The sequence below is a fragment of the Syngnathus scovelli genome, chromosome 4, assembly GCF_024217435.2.
Source record: "Syngnathus scovelli strain Florida chromosome 4, RoL_Ssco_1.2, whole genome shotgun sequence".
Taxonomy (NCBI): domain Eukaryota; kingdom Metazoa; phylum Chordata; class Actinopteri; order Syngnathiformes; family Syngnathidae; genus Syngnathus; species Syngnathus scovelli.
The window spans coordinates 17,682,388-17,699,831 of NC_090850.1; the positions used below are offsets into that span (position 1 = coordinate 17,682,388).

Consider the following 17,444-nt stretch of genomic DNA (forward strand, 5'->3'; position numbering starts at 1 on the left):
CATTGGTTTATCCAGGACAAACAGGTGGAGTCTAAAAGATATATTTGTGTTGAGGTAACAAAACACGGAATTTGGAAATCTTAGCAATAATGACTTTTATGCTTAATGGACATTCTCAAGTGTGAAATAGATAGATGGATACAAATAATTACACATTAATTATTGGTTGGAATGCCTCATGGAGCCTTCTATCATAGCCTTTTTTTTCATACTACTTCCTGATTAAACGCCACTGACCAATCAGATAACATAATACGCCTCATTGTCCCGCCCTCACCTTTGTAAAACAGCCAATAAGAAGACGCCTACGGCACTTGCCTGGCTCAAGGGTTGAGACACACACAGGTAACTAAGAAAAAAAAAAAAAAAAAACTGAAAATCCCTCCAAGGCTTGTTATGGAGTTCGTGTGAACGAAACGCGGCTTTCCACCCTTCTTTACCAGTCAAACCAGTATCGCTGGATAGAACATTCTCAAGTACAGCAACAGGTAGAGTGACTGGCCGCAAAACTCCTTCGTGGCTCCCTCTGAAAATAATCTCCCCTCTTTTTTTCTAACTCTCCCCTTACCTCAATTGAGTTTCCAGACCTTTTTGTTCGCTCTTCTTATCACTTGGAAAAAGGTGAACCCTCGTGTTGTTTTTAGTTTAATCTTTGCTTTAATTGTAGCTTTTACCCTTGTGGTCCCTGATGGCTTCGCACAGTGATACTCTGGTGGTGTTCTTTGGGGCAACAGCTGGTGCAAATGGGGGTAAACTGGGTTCGGATGAGAGGGAAATAATTCTCTTGGTGTGGCAAATTGTGGACCTACGTGAGAAAAAGGTACGGCCCGTTCCTTCGTCCAGTGTCTTATACTCGACTGTGCGTTTGTGTACTTTTAATTCGGTATCGTGTCTTTAACTTTTGGTTGACATAAATCAACACGGTGTGTGCTAATGCTAGCTGTTTAGCACCTTCTATACAGGTGTGCAGGTCAAATGTCGCTGGGGGTGATGGTGGTGGGGGGGCTCTCGCTTTCTAATTTTTTTCCTTGGGTTTGAACTATTTGGAGCAAAAACACACCTTTTTGATTTACCATGTCAACTCAGCTCTTGACTATTAAATCTCCTTTGCAACCACGTTGTCATTTTATTTCTCAATTGTCCATTTCCTGTATGGGAGGCCAACCTGTTAAGTAGGTTGTTTCTTGTTACCGAGACATAAAATGCTAAAAGTTTGTTCCATTCAGGTGGGCAAGCTAAACAGATGTCTTGTCAAGCCAGACACTTTGGAGCTTGCAGATCAGTGCAAAGAGGAGACGGGCATCAGTTTGGACGACCTTGTCAATGCCGAGCCCCTGGATAACGTTCTGCAGCAGGTGAGTCTATAAGACCCCTTGAGCATTTTAAAATCGTCTGCTGACCTCCGACAGCACGTTCTCAAAGATGCAATGGAACCTTTCAATGAGACAATTTTTTTCCAGGAATGTAGTTATTTAAAAAACAATTGTCTGTAGGTAATCAAGAAATTGCAGGAATCAAAATGTTGCCAATTATAACCTTTATGAACTCTAGTGGCAGTGTTTTAAATAGCATTTTAATGTTCCGAAAGTTCAATAATACCACTCAGAAATTAAAGAATTAGAATTTAAAGATGAGAAAGCATTAACCCTTGTGAGTAATCTTGGCACTGTCCTCTTTGTGTGGAGTTTTCATGCGTTCCTTGGTCTTGTGTAGTTTGTGTAAAAAAACATGTGAAGTGCCGCCATTTGTAACAAAAGGGGAAAAATGACTTTAAATATGTTCATAATGTACTGATGCAAAATCATAATGACTTTATTTTAGCAGCCAGCCTGCCATCCCCTCACTCGCTAGTTTCACAAGATGGTTTTCCCTCAACTTGTTTGAACTTTGTGGCGTTAAATCTTTAGTGCCCACTTTACAGTGTTGGAATTTGAGGAGCTTGTAGGGCACGTTTAGTCCACAGATCTGTTTATGCTCTAATACAAGAACAGCAAATCTCCTCGATGACCTTTTATGGAGGCGGGTTGGCGCTAACGTCTGAAAGTGTCTACAAGTTCAGGATCTCGCGTTGCCCCAGGTTGTTAGAGATTATGCGTCATCGCAGGTCCGGTCTTGTCTTGGCTTGATTCATCTTGCAGACATCTGGAAGGTGGGTTGTTTACCTGCGACCACACCTCTCTCTGAGCTGGAGAAGGGAGCGGACAGTAATTGTCCAAAACAATTGAGCAACTTTGCAAACGTGTTTGTTTGCACTGGGTGCTCCTTTTTCCATCCTTGTCAGGGTTTCTTGAAAGTCTGTCTTGATCATGCTTTCATGGGTTTAATGCTAGCGCTGTTTTGTATTCATACTCAGAGTGTACTGCACAAGGACGGTTAAGTTTTCAATCGAGGAGGGTTCCCTCAGGTTAGTTTGTGTGCTGAACCTTCAAATATTAACCCAAGCAATCACTTGGGTCTTTTCATTCCTTTGTGTCACCCATTAATCTCTTGCCATTGGTCTGTTTGTGGCTTGTTTTTACCCTGCTTCACCAAGGGAAGAAAAAAAAAATACAATTGATGATGTTGCTTGACATTTGTGTTGATGTTGTGCAATACTTAAGAGGCCCGTCCTCTTGTTCTGATTCAGTGAAAACCAAAGTGTCAGCCATCTTCCCCCAATTTTACATTCTTAACCAGAGGTTCTTGAAGTTTGGTTTATCAAAACACAGTAACGAGTTCTTGTGTTGACTGAGTTGCGACAAGGAAAGGGCATAATAAGATTCTGCACCACCAAATGATTTTATGCCACTTTGCTTCAGCCAGCAAAGGTGCCGGTGACACTTTCCACTCCAACCAACACATCCACGCTACACTGACAATTTCAAGATTATCACTGACAGCGACCGCAAGCATATGAAATTTTAAAACCTGTTCTGCTGATAGATGTGGTGGTGATACTGTTAAAATATGCCATTGACGTGTATGCAGATGTCACAACTTCAATGATCTAGTGTCGTTTTAGAAACGCGCGTTGCTAAAAGTTGCTAACTAGGCGCATTTGCAGCATGTCACGGCCCGTTTGGTGGTATTCTTACCACCTTTCAACAAACACAACAACCTTGTTTTGCAAGGTGGCAAAGGTTACACCAACTCCCTGGGGAATTTCAGCCTAAATCAACATGCGAAGAGTCACAAAAGTCACTCAAATCAAACATGCATCACCTCTGCTGGGAGTGTCATCAAGTATACATTTATTTAAAAAAAGAAAAATGTCATGCACATTTAGAAGTTCAATTTACTCTAGCCCCGAAATTCTCTGCATACCCTCTCGGTCTCGTTAGGCTGTGACAAGTGTGATTATAAAAGTAGTATCAATATTTAATGTTTGTTTGTCTAATAAATACCCTTTGTGGTGGTTCTTTAGATGCCCTTTAACACTTAAGGACTTCCATGACACACCCTGACGCTCTTATCGGAGTTTGTTGCAACCACCAGCAACGGCCTTCCTCTCACCTTCGCTTGAAAAACACTTCACTGGGGAGAAACTTGTGATAGGACCACGTTCAAAGGCTATCTCCTCCCCCTCAATTGTGAAAATACCTTGTAGTTGCTTCAAGCATGTTGGAATGAAATCTGCGGTTGTATTGTTCGAGTCAGCTTACTACTTCTCTTTTTACGTTCTTCTTTTCTTCTCAGTCCTTGTTGAGACAGGTTGAGAAAATGTGTCGAGTTAATCTGGATGCTCGCTAAAGAGAGCTCTCCAACATATTTGTTCAGTTTGAATGAAAAATTGCCGGTGTGTCACCGCTGCTGGAGAAACTTGCCTATGGCCAACCTGCTTAATCATTTGGCAAGCCTTGCCTTGTTACGAGGAAGTCTTGTCTGGTTGTCACTTGCCGTGTGAAGCTCAATAAACAATTTTTTTTGGTAACATCTGTGTACCAGTGCAGAAGCTGCACTTGGTGACGATTGATCATCAAACCGAAACTTTGCATTCTGCTGTAGCTAATTTAGCTCAGGAAATTCTCACTGGATTCTATTGACAACTTTATGATGCTTTATCATTAATGAAACTCTTTTTCCCCTGAAATGTTACTCTCTTCATTTGTTAGGAGATATTTGGACTGGCCTTGTGGCTCCGCATTTTCTACGCTGAGAAACGGGTCCAAACATGCACCTGCAACATTCGCCGTCTGATTATCAGTCATATGTCGCCCGTGGCCACGTGAGACTTCTGCCTGTCAGCCAATTTCACTCGACCTAATTTATGTTGTCGCCTATGGCAGCTGTTGGGATTCAGAGGGTAGAATATTCCTTTCATTTCCCCAGGCCAGGGGAACTTGAGAAACAACTTTTTCTCATCTTAAGACCCAACTTGAAAGTTTAGAAACATAAGCCAGGTCAAAATCCAACACATGCTTGAATAAAAAAATGAAACCGGTTTTAATCGCCACCAAGTTAATTAAATATTGTTGTCGTAGTGTGAATTGGCTTTACATCAGCTCCAAAAAGGTAGCCAAAGTATTAGAAACAGCTATTGGTGTGATTTTATATTTTTCACATTGGTACTAAATAATTTCTAGCATCGGATTGACACAATAGTGTGTATCTGATCTTTGTGCAGGACACTGGTATTCAGGATCGGGTTTTAGCATCGCTTAAACAAGGCGTGTTGGACCTGTATGGCCACTTGACAAGCGTGGTCGCTCCCCTTCCACGCTCCACAAACAGTAAAACCTGTCAGACGAGCCTCGTTTGCGATGACAAACGCACGCAATCCAAACAACAAACATGGCACCGCCTTCCCTTGTCTGCCCTTCAATCTTTAGTTAATTCTCACTTTCCTCTTTGTTACCACTGTTTGTACAGCAGTTGAATTGTACGCAAACTTTAAAATACGCGTGTCAACCAATTACCGCAAGATACAATGTCGGTTCTCCCCTGCACGATCTGACGATATTCTGAGCTATTTCTCCTTTGCAAAAATAATTCACTTTATTGACAGTGACTACAAGCAATACTTAATTGTTATCTGAGAAATTACAGTAAATGTTTTTTTGTCTGTGCTTGGTTATGCAGTTCCAGCAGTCAGTGACATCGGAACTGAAGTGTCTCGACAGGAGCTCTTACACTCTTTGTGTCAACAGTCCCCTTGTCATCCGACAGGCTCTTCACCCCGAGGCTTCCAAAAAGGTAAATAAATGGGTTCCCACACTGGCAAAATTAACAACTCAGACGATTTTTTTTTTTTTTCTTTGTCTTTAAACTGGTTCATGAAATAGAAAGTAAGAGAAGTGCTGGAAAAAGATGCAAGCTGATCAAGTTCCAGATAAAATACTTTTCTTTTTCCTTCCTTTTTTTGTGCGCCAGTAGCAAATGATTGACAGCCTTGACCTTGGACGTAAATGTACACATTTAATTTAGCGCATTGCAAAAATAAAACATGACTAAGACATGACATCATGTAAGAGAACTTTTTTGACAGTTGAACTTTCATTAGAGATCAAACAAAAGTTTTTGAATCTGAAGAGACTTGTTGCTCTGCCTTCGAGCAGTAAAACCATTGCGCAAAACCGTCACACTTCTGGCACACGTTGTTTTATCCCATATTAGGTATATATTTAAAAAAAAAAAAACATTATTCCATTGTTATAATGTTGAAATCCTGTTGCCTGCTCGAGCACATCATTGCGGTCTCTTGCACCACAGAATCTCATCCTTCCCGAGTGTTTCTTCTCATTTGTGGACTTGAGAAAAGAGTTTGAAAAATGCTGCCCCAACGCCGACCCTGCAAACAACCTGGAGCTCCCGTCCATGTTGGAACGTATCTTTTGCAAAACACTTAAAATACGGAGTTTTTTTTAATTCTCTAACAAGTGTGCGCTGGGATTGTTTGGTCAAACAAATACCCGTAGCATATCTTTAACCGGGCGTGCAGATGTGGGTCTCGCTGCCGTGTCAGAGCAGCTGATGGGAGTGAGGGAAGTGAGGAGCATGGTGGAGCTGATCCTCCACATCCTGGCTGAGCCTTACAGTAAGTATCCACCACCCTTGGCATCATCTCTAGTCACTTCTGGTGCTTTCTACATGTGGTGATCTACGAGCATCCGGACATTTGCAGAAATGCACCCGTCGAGCATAATTGAAGTGTCGTCGGTAATTAGCACATAGCTGTTAACCTTCCTGAGCGAACCACCTTATTGTTTGGGTTTCTGTAATTGTCACTTTTGGCACACAACCTGTCTTGCTTGTTTTAGCAGAACTAGCCCAACTTGAATGTCCAACAGGAAGAATTTACACTTACGCGTTGAGCAGTTGTAAACTTGAGCTGTATGATGTCTTTGATAGATTTTCTCTCTGTTTAGATCACAATTTTTCCTGCGTGGAGACTGTGAAGTACAAATTTGATTCTGGCACGTGGTAAGTTTATAAGTCTTTTGACACACAAAGGTCTTGTTACTGTCACGCCTTGAGACTGGCTGCGGGGCATAATGTGTTTCAGCAGAAAATGTAGCACATGTTATTAAAGCTTATAAATCTTTGCTGTCAAGCACTTGTCCATCTGTATCACGCCACAGTGACATTTAAACTCACCGTCATTGAGCGTGATGTGAACTAGAATTTCTCGTGCTGTCTTCCCCCACAGCAGTAAGACGGAGCCAGTAGACAACGAGACAATCATCAGAGCGCGAGGACTTCCGTGGCAGTCTTCAGACCAAGACATTGCTCGCTTCTTCAAAGGCCTCAATATAGCCAAGTAAGTGAAACTGTCTGGATTCTGTACAAAGTAGACCATGTACTACTTTGGTAGCAAGTTGAACAGATTTGACAGATTCTAATATGTTTCAGAGGGGGTGTGGCCTTATGCCTCAACGCTCAGGGCAGGAGGAATGGCGAGGCCTTGGTTCGCTTCATCAACTCGGAACACAGAGACTTGGCACTGGAACGCCACAAGCACCACATGGGCAGCCGCTACATCGAGGTCAGCTTGAACGCGTATTCCACCGGACGTGTAATAGTGTTTGTTTTTCTGTCAAGGCTTTAATAAGCAGTCTGAGATTGTGAAATAGCTTGTCCAAAACAAAACAAGCCTCAAGTTCTGCTGCATCACTGTGAAAAGTCAAACTAGACCACCATCTTGACCTGGTTCCTGTATTTTCTCCCATGTGCTGTCTCGAATAGCACCCTGACAGGCTGCTGACAGGTCAGCTTGGCCCTCTGTTGAAAAAGAGGCATGCATAGAGTGATCATGCATTTCTTGTGCAGGCTGCAAAGTTCTCCTCTTTGGTCACAGGCTCCTTTACTGGCTGTTTTGTTAGCTCGGCTGGCTGTTTAACTCCTATTGGTTGGAGTTATGTTGTTTTTTTTTCTCTGCGTGTCTGGACTTGTGGTGTAATAAATATTCTGGGAGGAACCACGCAGATGGTCGCCACCTTAATATCTACTGCATCAGTTGTGTGGCAAAACAATGATAAAACACTCCAATTTATACAGAGCGTGTTCAATCTTCCGGTTTATGACTAAATTCACATAATTCACATTTCCTCCTTGTTGTTTCAGGTCTACAAGGCCACAGGAGAGGAATTCCTCAAGATTGCAGGAGGTCAGATTGAATTTTATTCTCCCTTCTGCACTGTGTGCATGAGGAGTTATTGTGAAAAGCTTTCTGTTTTTGTGCAGGTCTTCTAAATAGTTTTTTTTTTTTAACTGAGTGATTCTTTTAATGGCAGTAAAGGAAGGTTTCTTCCTTAGCTTTCTCCTGTTACCTGTGTGCCTGTCTCATCCCAGTCATCTCCAGCAGCTTATCTTGGACTCATAAAAGATGCTTTGTGAGAAGCTAAGCCCACCCCTCCCCTCCATTCCACATTGCGCACCCTTCCTCATCTCTTCAACCCTCGCAGACTAGTGGGATAGAAATTGTACCCTCACCTGTTCTGCTCAACCTCAAAGTTCACATTCCCCTGAGGGGGGAGCAGGCTGACGACCGCTACAAAGTGCAGTCCGGTGCTGACACAAAGCGGGTGTGAAGAGACAAAGCCGGGGCCGAGGGCCTCAGGTGCGCGGCGTACTCGTAACACGAGAGAGATAGCTCACAAAGAAATTCAGTGGACTTTAATCGGAACGAGCGCAGATCGATGTAGACTGTCACACATTGGCCTTTAAGTAAATACTTCAAGCAAACTACATCATTTATGAAAAGTGATACAATCACAAAACGGTTAACTACAAAAAAAAAAAGAAAAATGCCCTTCCGGAATAATGAATGTGCAACAAAATGTAAATATATTTTACAAGTTATTATTTTTGCAGTGTAAAATTAAATACAGAAGCAACTGGAGCCAAGTAGAGCTTAGCTGTCAAGATACTGTAGAAAAAGTGCTTTTTAGAGTATATAAACTCATTCAGATGATAGCTAAGCCCAGAGGCTTATTCATTTTGATCTCCAGGCACGTCGAATGAGGTGACGCAGTTCCTGTCCAAAGAAAACCAGGTGATCATCCGCATGCGAGGTCTGCCCTTCACTGCCACGCCACAGGAAGTCCTGGACTTCCTCGGTCCCGAGAGCCCGGTCACAGACGGCGCAGAAGGTCTGCTGTTTGTGAAATACCCAGACGGAAGACCAACCGGCGATGCCTTTGTGCTTTTCTCCTGCGACGAGTACGCCCAGAACGCCATGAAAAAGCACAGGCAGATCCTGGGCAAGCGCTATATCGAGCTCTTTCGTAGCACTGCTGCTGAGGTGCAACAGGTCAGTTAAGATGGTCTAAAACTGACCACTGCTTTGGTCTCCATACTGATTTTTGTTTCTTCTACATTTGTGTCTGCTAGGTGCTGACTCGCTACCTGTCGACCCCCCTGATATCCACGCTGCCCGCCGCGCCAATAGTCCCCGTCCTCGCCACTCCGCCCTTCCTCCCGACGGCCAGCGGCACTCGCGACTGCGTCCGCCTCCGCGGCCTCCCATACACAGCCGGCATCGAAGACATCCTGGAGTTCATGGGCGAGCACACGACTGACATCAAACCGCACGGAGTCCACATGGTCCTCAACCAGCAGGTGAGACCGCGGTTGGACCTCGTGAGCACGGGACTTAAGAACAAAGCTGATTGCTCGGCTCCCCTCTCAGGGCCGACCCTCGGGCGACGCCTTCATTCAGATGAAATCCCCGGACAAGGCTTTTATGGTGTCCCAGAAGTGCCACAAGAAGACCATGAAGGACCGCTACGTGGAGGTGTTCCAGTGTTCAACGGAGGAGATGAGCATTGTACTGATGGGAGGAACCTTGAACCGCAGCGGCCTTTCGCCACCGCCTTGCAAACTCCCCTGTAAGTCGAGTCTGCTAGCACTTCAAACTATTGTGATCGTCTGAAAGAAATCATTTTGGCCTGCATACTGTAAATTGCCTTACGATTCATGTACCATTTTGTGGGTTCATTTCTCAAATCAGAATGAATGAGTCTGAAGAGAGGATGCCACTTTTGACTGCATGAAGGCAAACTGCACTTTGCCCTTTGCTCTCTCTCTGTCTTTCTCCGGTAGAGATTAGATTGGTAGCTGGATTTTTTTTTTTTTCCTCCAACTGTTTCTCTCCTAAAAGGTTCTATGGCGTCCTTTCAATGTGCCCACAGCCTCTGACTCGATCGCAGCTGTTTATATGTAAATATGTCCATGCTGCTATTTAACTGTTTATTTTGTGACAATGGCAGCCTGATGGACAAAGTCAGCTTTCTGAATAAAATAGCAGGCATGTACAAAGTGATTAAAATCCCCGTTTTGAAAGGGAAAGAAATGATCATTCGAGAAGTTTCTCACGAAAAGTAGACTCAACAGGTGCTTGCTGTTAAATGGATCGTTGTCCTTCACTCTTGTAGGTTTATCGCCTCCTGCAGCCTACGCCTTCCCCACCCCACCTGCCATCTTGTCAGAGGCAGGCCTCTACCAGCCCCCCCTGCTGGCCGCACCCAGACCTCTTCAGGCCACACACAGCCCTGCCTTGGCCTACTACCAACCTCAACCTCACCTCTACATGAACATGAACTACACAGCTTACTATCCCAGGTATGCCTGTCACCCTTTTGCTCAATTATGATTCCGTTGTCTTGATGAGCTCTTATGGTTAGATACAGATAATTTTTTATGTAATGTATGAGTTTCTGTAGTCTTTTGTTTTTGAGTTTTTTTTTTCCAAGCAAAGCAAGTGTTTTTCCCACAAAAATGTGTCAATGTGCGATCGCTACCGTTTTGACCAAGCAATGCAGCTAGATTAACAGCACCATCTGCTGGTTGCTGACAAACACTGCCGTTTTTTTATTGTCCAGTGTTTCCCAATCTTTATTTGAGCTAGGTACATCTTGTCAACTTCCTGAAATAATAAACAGAATGAGCAGCATTACCACGAAGTTATTAAATTGCCTGGTTCTCTCTGCAGCCCCCCAGTGTCCCCCTCCACAATGAGCTACTTCGCAACCTCCCCGTCAGTGGTGGCCCAGCCTCACCATGCGGCCGCAGCGGCCGCAGCCGCAGCCTCCTCGTCTCCGGTGATGCCCCAACCTGGAGCTCTGGTGCGAATGCAGGGCCTCCCCTACAACACCGGCGTCAAAGACATCCTCAGCTTTTTCCAGGGCTACCAGGTCAGTCTCTGCTGCTACCATGTTGAGCCGGACAAGTGTGTTCAAGAGATGTGAGGGTTTTAGTCGAGGTCTTCATGCTGATGCCGAGATTGGTGTGAACGATAGCCATGTGATTTTTGGTGTTGTCACTACACTCTTGGTTTCAAATGCCTCTTTGCCTCCCATAATCCTTTGCTGCCAGGCCGATTGAGGTGGAGTCATGAGGTTTGACTTGACCAGCTAGAAAGGATGGCTGGACTTTAGGTGGAGGGTTTTTTGCTCTTGGTGTTTGCCTCTGCTCTCTTTGAATTGTGTGTGATAGCTGACTTTGCTGCTGACTCTGTGATTAGGGATGGAGATTTTGTTTTTGTTTTTTAAATTATGGATTTGTTTATTTTAGTCTTCTTGTGGATAATGTGACATTCACTATTTTCAACTAATTTTGAATGAAAATAATTTTCGCTGTTTCGAGTATGAAACTTGAGATTTAAAGATGATATTTTTAGTAGATGGGATGGAAGACCTGGGATGGGAATAGTTTCACCCACATGCCACTTCTTTAATCAGGCCATTATTGATGTCAGGAGTCCTGTAATATTTAGCTATTCATTTAACAGCTTCCCCGAAAGTTAAGTGAAATGTATTCTTAACAATTCATTCATCTAAATTAATCTTTTTTTTCTAAAGAAGATACAAACAACATTTTATGAATTGGTCAATTTGCCTTTTTCAAAAGGAATTACACAGAAGTCAAAGAAAAAAAAATAAGCCCAAAGCTTCTCTCACTTACCGACTCTTAGCAACCTTTCCATTTGTGTTTTTGCTCATATGCCTATCACTATTGGGCACAGGATCTTGTTCAGTTGTGCCTTGACTTATGAATTCAATGCAGTCTGTCACCACATGCAAATCATCACTCCCCATTGAGATGAAAACGACACATCTTTGTAGCATGTTTTTTTTTTTAACAAGGACAAAATGCACGATGCAGAACAGAAAAAACAAACAAACAAAATTATAATAGATTGTAGAGAATTTCATGATTTATGCTTCAATGCCCATTGACATTTTGCGCCTTATGGTATGCGTGCCTCAGCCACCAGGTGGCAGTAGAATAGACATTCAAAAATGAATTTCTCAGCTCGGTAAACGGCAGTAACATTGTTTCTCTGAGAACCAATATATGTATACGTAAGAATAGTTTTCAGTTCAAGTAGCTGCTGCTTAAATGGTTTTAAACTTTTGTTTGCCTTTCTGTTGCAGGATAAGCGATGCAGAAAATGAATGGTTGTTAGCCTTAAACTATCAGACTCACAAATAATGTTTTGATAAATTACACGTTGTGCAATTTTGGTTTCTTTGTTTTAATTTCAATGGGGGGACACTAAACACTTTAAAGCAAGCATTTGAGCTCCTATTTGGATAATTCATCACTATTACTGAAACACTTAAATTGGGTCACTTGAAAGTCAAGGTGCCACTGGATTTACATTGCAGGTTTAATTTAGTTCTTTCAGTGTGAGTGTCATCCTTTAGTGTGTGTATATGTGTGTGTGATTGTCATCCTTTAGTGTGTATGTGTATGTGTGTTTACGTAATAGTAAATGCATGAGTGCCAGGCTGACTGTGTTGGTTACCATGCTATGTGTAGTACGCCCCCGAGGAGTACGGCAGCTTGGTTCAGATGAGCGAACAGGCCAGGAGTCTGATTCAGCCCAAAGAATGGCTTTGCCTGTAGGGGCTGACCCCAAGGTAAGCCGTCTCGGACCCCCGCGGGACGAGACGCCACGTTGCTTCGCTCTCTGTGCTCTCTGACTCAGCTTGCTGGCTTGCATGTTTCCCCAAATGAATCCTTGCTGCTTTTTAGAGTAGTTCTGAGTGTTGCTTGCTGAATAAGCCGCAAGGGTCCCTCCCGTCAATATAAACGGAGAGTGGCCCTTGCTGGTTTTCCAAATAATATATACATTATGATAACCAGTATAACCTTTTAATATTTTCTTGACGTGCTCGGTGCTGTTGCGTTGGGAAAGTCATAGTTTATAGTTTTAATTTATGTCTTGGTTGCATGAATTAATTTACTCGTTAGTCAAGCCTAATAGATGCTTGATACTCTGCAGTTGACGCAAAACATTTATCAAGATAATCTCATCCAGGGTGCATGTGATTGATTATCTTGATAAATGTTTTTACCCACTGCAAGTTTTAAAAAAAACAAACAAAAAAAAACACTTTTGTACAGCATTTATTTATCAATCCAGCTTCTATACCACCTTCATCCTATCGAGGGTCACGGGCGTGCTGGAGCCTATCTCAGCTGACTTCGGGGGGGCGGCAACCTGAACTGGTTGCCAGTCAATCGCAGGGCACATATACACATACAACCATTCATGCTCACGATGACACCTAAGAACAATTTGGAGTGCTCAATTGGCGTGTTACTTAGCAACTTTTTGGGAACAGTTTGTCCTGTCGCCTCCAGCGTCTTTTCTCCTTTTCGCTGCTGTAGAAAGCATGCTAGTTGACTAACCTAAATAGATCAATCTGAGCTGTGTTCTTCTGGGATCAAAATGACCTCTCCTAACATTGCCATCTCCTCCCTTCCTCCTCTTCTCAGGAGTGTGAAATCATCCTCACTCACACTCGCTGGCGGCCCCTGGTGTTTGGCATAAAATTCAAACCTACTTGCAAGGCAGATGCTTTTTTTCCCCCTTTTTTTTTTTTATATCTATACATATAAGCAGGTCTAGGTTTTTTAGTTTGTTTCTTGCTGCGCAGCTCCAGCCGGACGCCGTCCTCATCCTGTGCAACTTCAACGGCCAGTGCAGCGGTGAGGCCTTGGTCACCTTCCCCAGCGAGGAGGCGGCGTGCCGGGCTGTGGCCGAGCGCTCCAGTCACGTCTTCTATGGCCAGCAGGTCCACTTGGCCTTCTGCAACTGACTGACTGACTGACTCCACATGCATTTTGGCCAGCGCGTGTACATGGCTGCTTCCTTCTTACTAAAGCATTTGTCTGCACTTGAACCTTTTTTTTTTTTTTTTTTTTTTTTTTTGCCCAAATCAACAATTATTTTGTGCCAGTTAGAGCAGCCAAAAGCCATACAGTCAAGTGGAAGGAGGAGGGTGTTTTGGATGCACACTTTTCTGCAATTGGAGCCATCTAACCTCGCCTCCGGATTTCATATTGTTGCTTAACAAACGTGCGATGAACTAACTTTTGTGTTCCGTTTGGACTCTGCAGCTCCAATGAAAACGTTAAGGACGACAAGGCAACTTTTTGACTTTGTGTGACAAAACTACTGATTTTGTTCCCCCAACTCTTGCCCCACAAATTGCCTAGATTAGCCAGAGTGCAACACTAGCACTCCTATTGTTAAACCTCCAATAAGGGAGGAGATATATATATATATATATACATATTTTTTTTTGTTTCATTTTTTATTTGCCATATATATATATAAGAATTGTGAATAAGTGTTAAAAATAAAAATGTTATTGATGAGTGAGTACTTCCTTTTCCATGTCTACATAGTGCGGCTCAAGCCAAGCTAAGTTAGCTCAAAAGTTGGCCTAGTTTTTGGTCATTTTTATTTCAGCTTTTAGCTGGCAACCAGTCCACTGTTTAAATCAGTTGGGATAGGCTCCAGCTCATGAGCGGTAGCAAAAACGGTTTGTCTGCATGCAGTTTTTGTCAATTGACTTTTTTTTTTTTGTGTGTGTGTGACAAAAAAAGTTGAAATACATCAACGAATGACTGCATAGAGGAAAAAAGAAATGGAGTGAAAAATAGTCAGGGAAAAGTTTTTTTTGTAATTTTATTGATAGTCACTACTTTTGAAAACCTACAGCATGATGCAAGTTATTCCCTTTGAATAATTTCCAAAAGCACTGCAGTCGTAGAAGTTACCAAAAAAAAAAATCCTTTAACATACAAAATATACAACTGTTGACAATACAAGGCTTGGTAAACATCAGCTAAACCTGCATTTCCCTTTTTAAAGTTCTGTACAAAAAAGTTTGTATACAGATGGGTAACACATGAAAGGAAAAAAAAAAAAAAAAACAAGCTGCAAAGGCTGTCAACGTCATATACGTGTCATCCTTTTTATTTGTCATATCTATTTATCGCAGTCAATATTTATACAGTATGTCCCCAATCTTTTTTTAAGGAATGACATGACATCCATTTGTATCAAAAATAGAGTTGAGTACAGTTTTTTTTTTTTTTTTTTTGTCAAGTGGGAACACGCTGTATTGTTCACTCTTTGGTTGCGGCCGAAGATGACACTGTTTCTTGATTTGTTTTGATGCTTTAAAAAACAACCAACATAAAAACATCCCGCCCCCTGGAAAAAAAAAAATCCAACAACACACACTGACAAAACGAGTTAAGGCATCCTAAAAAAATTGTCATTCTGCTGCTGTGAAGTTAAAGTAACTCCTTTGTCATATTTATTGTACTTTGCATAGCCTTAGATACGTACACGTGTGCTTTAAAATAGGACTAGACACTCCTCTCTTTCTCTCTCTCACACACACATGCGCAATATGGGCCTTGGCTGTCTCAAGGTCTCTGTCAGGGGTGGGTTTCCTCAGTTCTCATTAAGTCATCAGATAGCTGTCGTGAATTCCTCAAAAGACCGACGAGGTGGGCTTAGATCATTTGCTCCGTCCGGTGGGTCATATATGGCCAACGAGCCACAGGTTGCCCACCCCTGCGCTACAGGTTTCATATTTCGGGCTTGTGAAGGCTTATTAGGCTGAAGGTGAATGCATAGACTCATTATCATCATCATCATCATAAGACCAGCAGGGAAAAAAATGGTCCAGTTCAAGTGATATTGCTGGGGTTGGTTTTGTTTAAAAAAATCTTTACATTGGACATTTTGTGGACTATATTATTAGAAAATACTTTTGTCTCATTGCAAACAAGGCACACTGGGGAGATTTTTTTTTTCTTTCAAATTATTGCACAGAGAAAATGAGCAGCCATCATATATCTTGTGAAGAAAATGGAGATTTCAGGTCATTTGGTTGGAAAGGGAACTTTGCTGCCATTCAATGCTAGTACCAGGTAATAGTGATAAATAATACAGTGACCCTTGCTCATTCGTGGTTCGGCATCTGCCATTTTTCTTTTTAACCTATCTGATATTTTTGCGCTCAGGCCAAAGTCATCCCTAATGTAAAAAATATCACTTTGGCGCCATCTGCTGACATCTAAGTGCCAAGCAACTATGTTTAAGGAGTATAGGGTGGAGCTTCCTCTAATAGAAAAATGTTATCTACTGCCAATTTATGGCATCTATATATCAAGAACAACAACAGGTATTGCCAGCAGGGGGCGTGAGTGATGTCCAGAGCTTTACATGTGATTGACAGTTGCGGAATGTTGAGCTGCTTCTTCTCCTCAAAGGGATCGTAAATGCTTTGATCGTTTCAAAAAGGGTGATTTTTGTGAAAAAGAAAATCAAATCACCCATATTCATGCTCTTGATGCATGTATACAGTATATTGAGCAGGCTTGACAGGTGGTGCACTGTGGGAGTTGAAGTACCCTTGTGTTGGGACGGACATCCGGTCGCTTGGCTACGACTGTGTGCCGTGGGCCGTTCGGACGGCGCCACGGCCGCTGGGCGACTGTGACATGTCTCGGCCGATGATCTCGTTAACTGCGGACAAGAAAGAATGAAAACGTTTTTGTACATGTTTTGTAACCGAAATTTCAGGCCGATTCCAGAATACGATTGCTGAACTTGGTGGATTCTCCTTTATTTTCTTTTTTAATTCTGAAATAAGTATTTCCTGAAATTATAGCAGAAGGCTCATGAATTTTCTCAGCCAATCAGCTGAGACGTTTTGCAAATTAAATCCGACATGTCATTTGCTTGTACAAATAAGTTGAACGTGTAACTCGTTCCCGTGTGGCGGCATGTCGGTGACGAGGCTGGATGGACTGGTTTGGTGCTGGAAGACGACTCCAGCTTGTCTGTTGGTTGGTAAATGAAGCATGCATTGCATTCTTTTGGCCTTCCTTTGCACTGTCGTCACCTTCAAAAAAACGCGGCAAAACAAGACCCCGCGTGCCGTAACTCATTTGAATAAAAGTCTTTCCACAAAGCTGCTCAACAAGGATTTGTGGAGGAGGGGGGCACATTGCGTATAGAATGAAATATATGGTATTCTTACTCTAAAGTTGTTTTTTTCTAATCATTGCCACTAAATGTTCATGCAACAACAAAGTCAAGTTATTGCCGTGGCGCATGTGCTTTCCGTGCCTGGCCACCATGGGTCGCGTCATCCTGTTGGCGTGGGAGGCTCTTCCTTCCCTATGTCAACCCAACCACACGCTCGCACTGGGCTTGTGTGCGACGATGCATATATTTGAAAACATAACTACTTATGGTTATATGTTTAATGCGCCTTTCAGAGTACCCTAAGAAACGAAAGATCAACTTTATAACCATGTATAAAAAAAAAAAGATGAATCAAGTGAAAAAAATTTATCTGTGTCAAAATCTCACACTTAAAATTAAATTTATAGCTTGGTGCAGATCCCGTTGTAGCAAGGTAACTTTACCCTTAACTAATTTGTTCCTTGTCAGAACTACATTTCTTTTTCAAAAGGATGGAACCCATGCAGGGGCATTAAATATGTATATAAAAAAAGCTGAGGCCCTATAATTGAGCCCTGTGGAACACCATAAGAAGTACAGAGGCTTGATTTGACTGCTAGACAGGTTCTAAAGTAATCCAGAGTGCTACCAGTAAAGCTTCCATAAGTTTAAACTATCCAAAAGTTGCCACTATAAAACTAAAAGATATCATTCAATGTTTTATGTCTGTTGATATATTTAC

The 17,444-nt window shown here is 42.5% G+C and overlaps 2 protein-coding genes and 1 long non-coding RNA gene across 6 annotated transcripts in view; 2 read left to right on the forward strand and 1 right to left on the reverse strand.

The window, feature by feature from the left end:
* Nucleotides 1–314: 314 nt before the first annotated feature.
* Nucleotides 315–14,092, forward strand: esrp2 (epithelial splicing regulatory protein 2). Of its 3 annotated transcripts, XM_049718793.2 has the most exons (17): nt 317–488; nt 668–820; nt 1,227–1,355; nt 5,059–5,172; nt 5,689–5,803; nt 5,918–6,013; nt 6,345–6,399; nt 6,626–6,736; nt 6,829–6,961; nt 7,540–7,582; nt 8,427–8,728; nt 8,809–9,036; nt 9,107–9,305; nt 9,852–10,038; nt 10,409–10,610; nt 12,241–12,341; nt 13,365–13,512. In XM_049718793.2, the coding sequence occupies exons 2-16, from the start codon at nt 689–691 to the stop codon at nt 12,325–12,327; spliced, it is 2,133 nt and encodes a 710-aa protein (XP_049574750.1). In that variant the 5' UTR covers nt 317–488; nt 668–688; the 3' UTR covers nt 12,328–12,341; nt 13,365–13,512. The 3 variants fall into 3 exon arrangements, with proteins under 3 accessions (XP_049574752.1, XP_049574750.1, XP_049574749.1); XM_049718792.2 differs by having other exon boundaries at nt 317–820; XM_049718795.2 differs by lacking the exon at nt 12,241–12,341 and having other exon boundaries at nt 315–820; nt 13,365–14,092.
* Nucleotides 1,362–4,069, forward strand: LOC125967594 (uncharacterized). The gene is made up of 2 exons (XR_007480792.1): nt 1,362–2,404; nt 3,404–4,069. It is a non-coding gene; the product is annotated as an uncharacterized lncRNA (long non-coding RNA).
* Nucleotides 14,093–14,376: 284 nt separating the features above from the next.
* The window catches only part of nfatc3a (nuclear factor of activated T cells 3a), a 37,986-nt gene continuing 34,918 nt past the window's right edge, over nt 14,377–17,444 (reverse strand). For both annotated transcript variants that reach the window (XM_049718790.2, XM_049718791.2), the window contains exon 10: nt 14,377–16,258. In XM_049718790.2, the coding sequence (XP_049574747.1) occupies nt 16,176–16,258 (83 nt within the window). In that variant the 3' untranslated portion in view covers nt 14,377–16,175. The remainder of the gene's footprint in view (nt 16,259–17,444) is intronic.

Excerpts from the sequence above, each read along its gene's own strand:
- esrp2 (XM_049718795.2), top strand. The coding sequence starts at position 689 with ATGGCTTCGCACAGTGATACTCTGGTGGTGTTCTTTGGGGCAACAGCT. Across the intron at positions 6,962-7,539 it reads TGGGCAGCCGCTACATCGAG|GTCTACAAGGCCACAGGAGA; the intron begins GTCAGCTTGAAC and ends TTGTTGTTTCAG. Across the intron at positions 8,729-8,808 it reads CTGCTGCTGAGGTGCAACAG|GTGCTGACTCGCTACCTGTC; the intron begins GTCAGTTAAGAT and ends TGTGTCTGCTAG.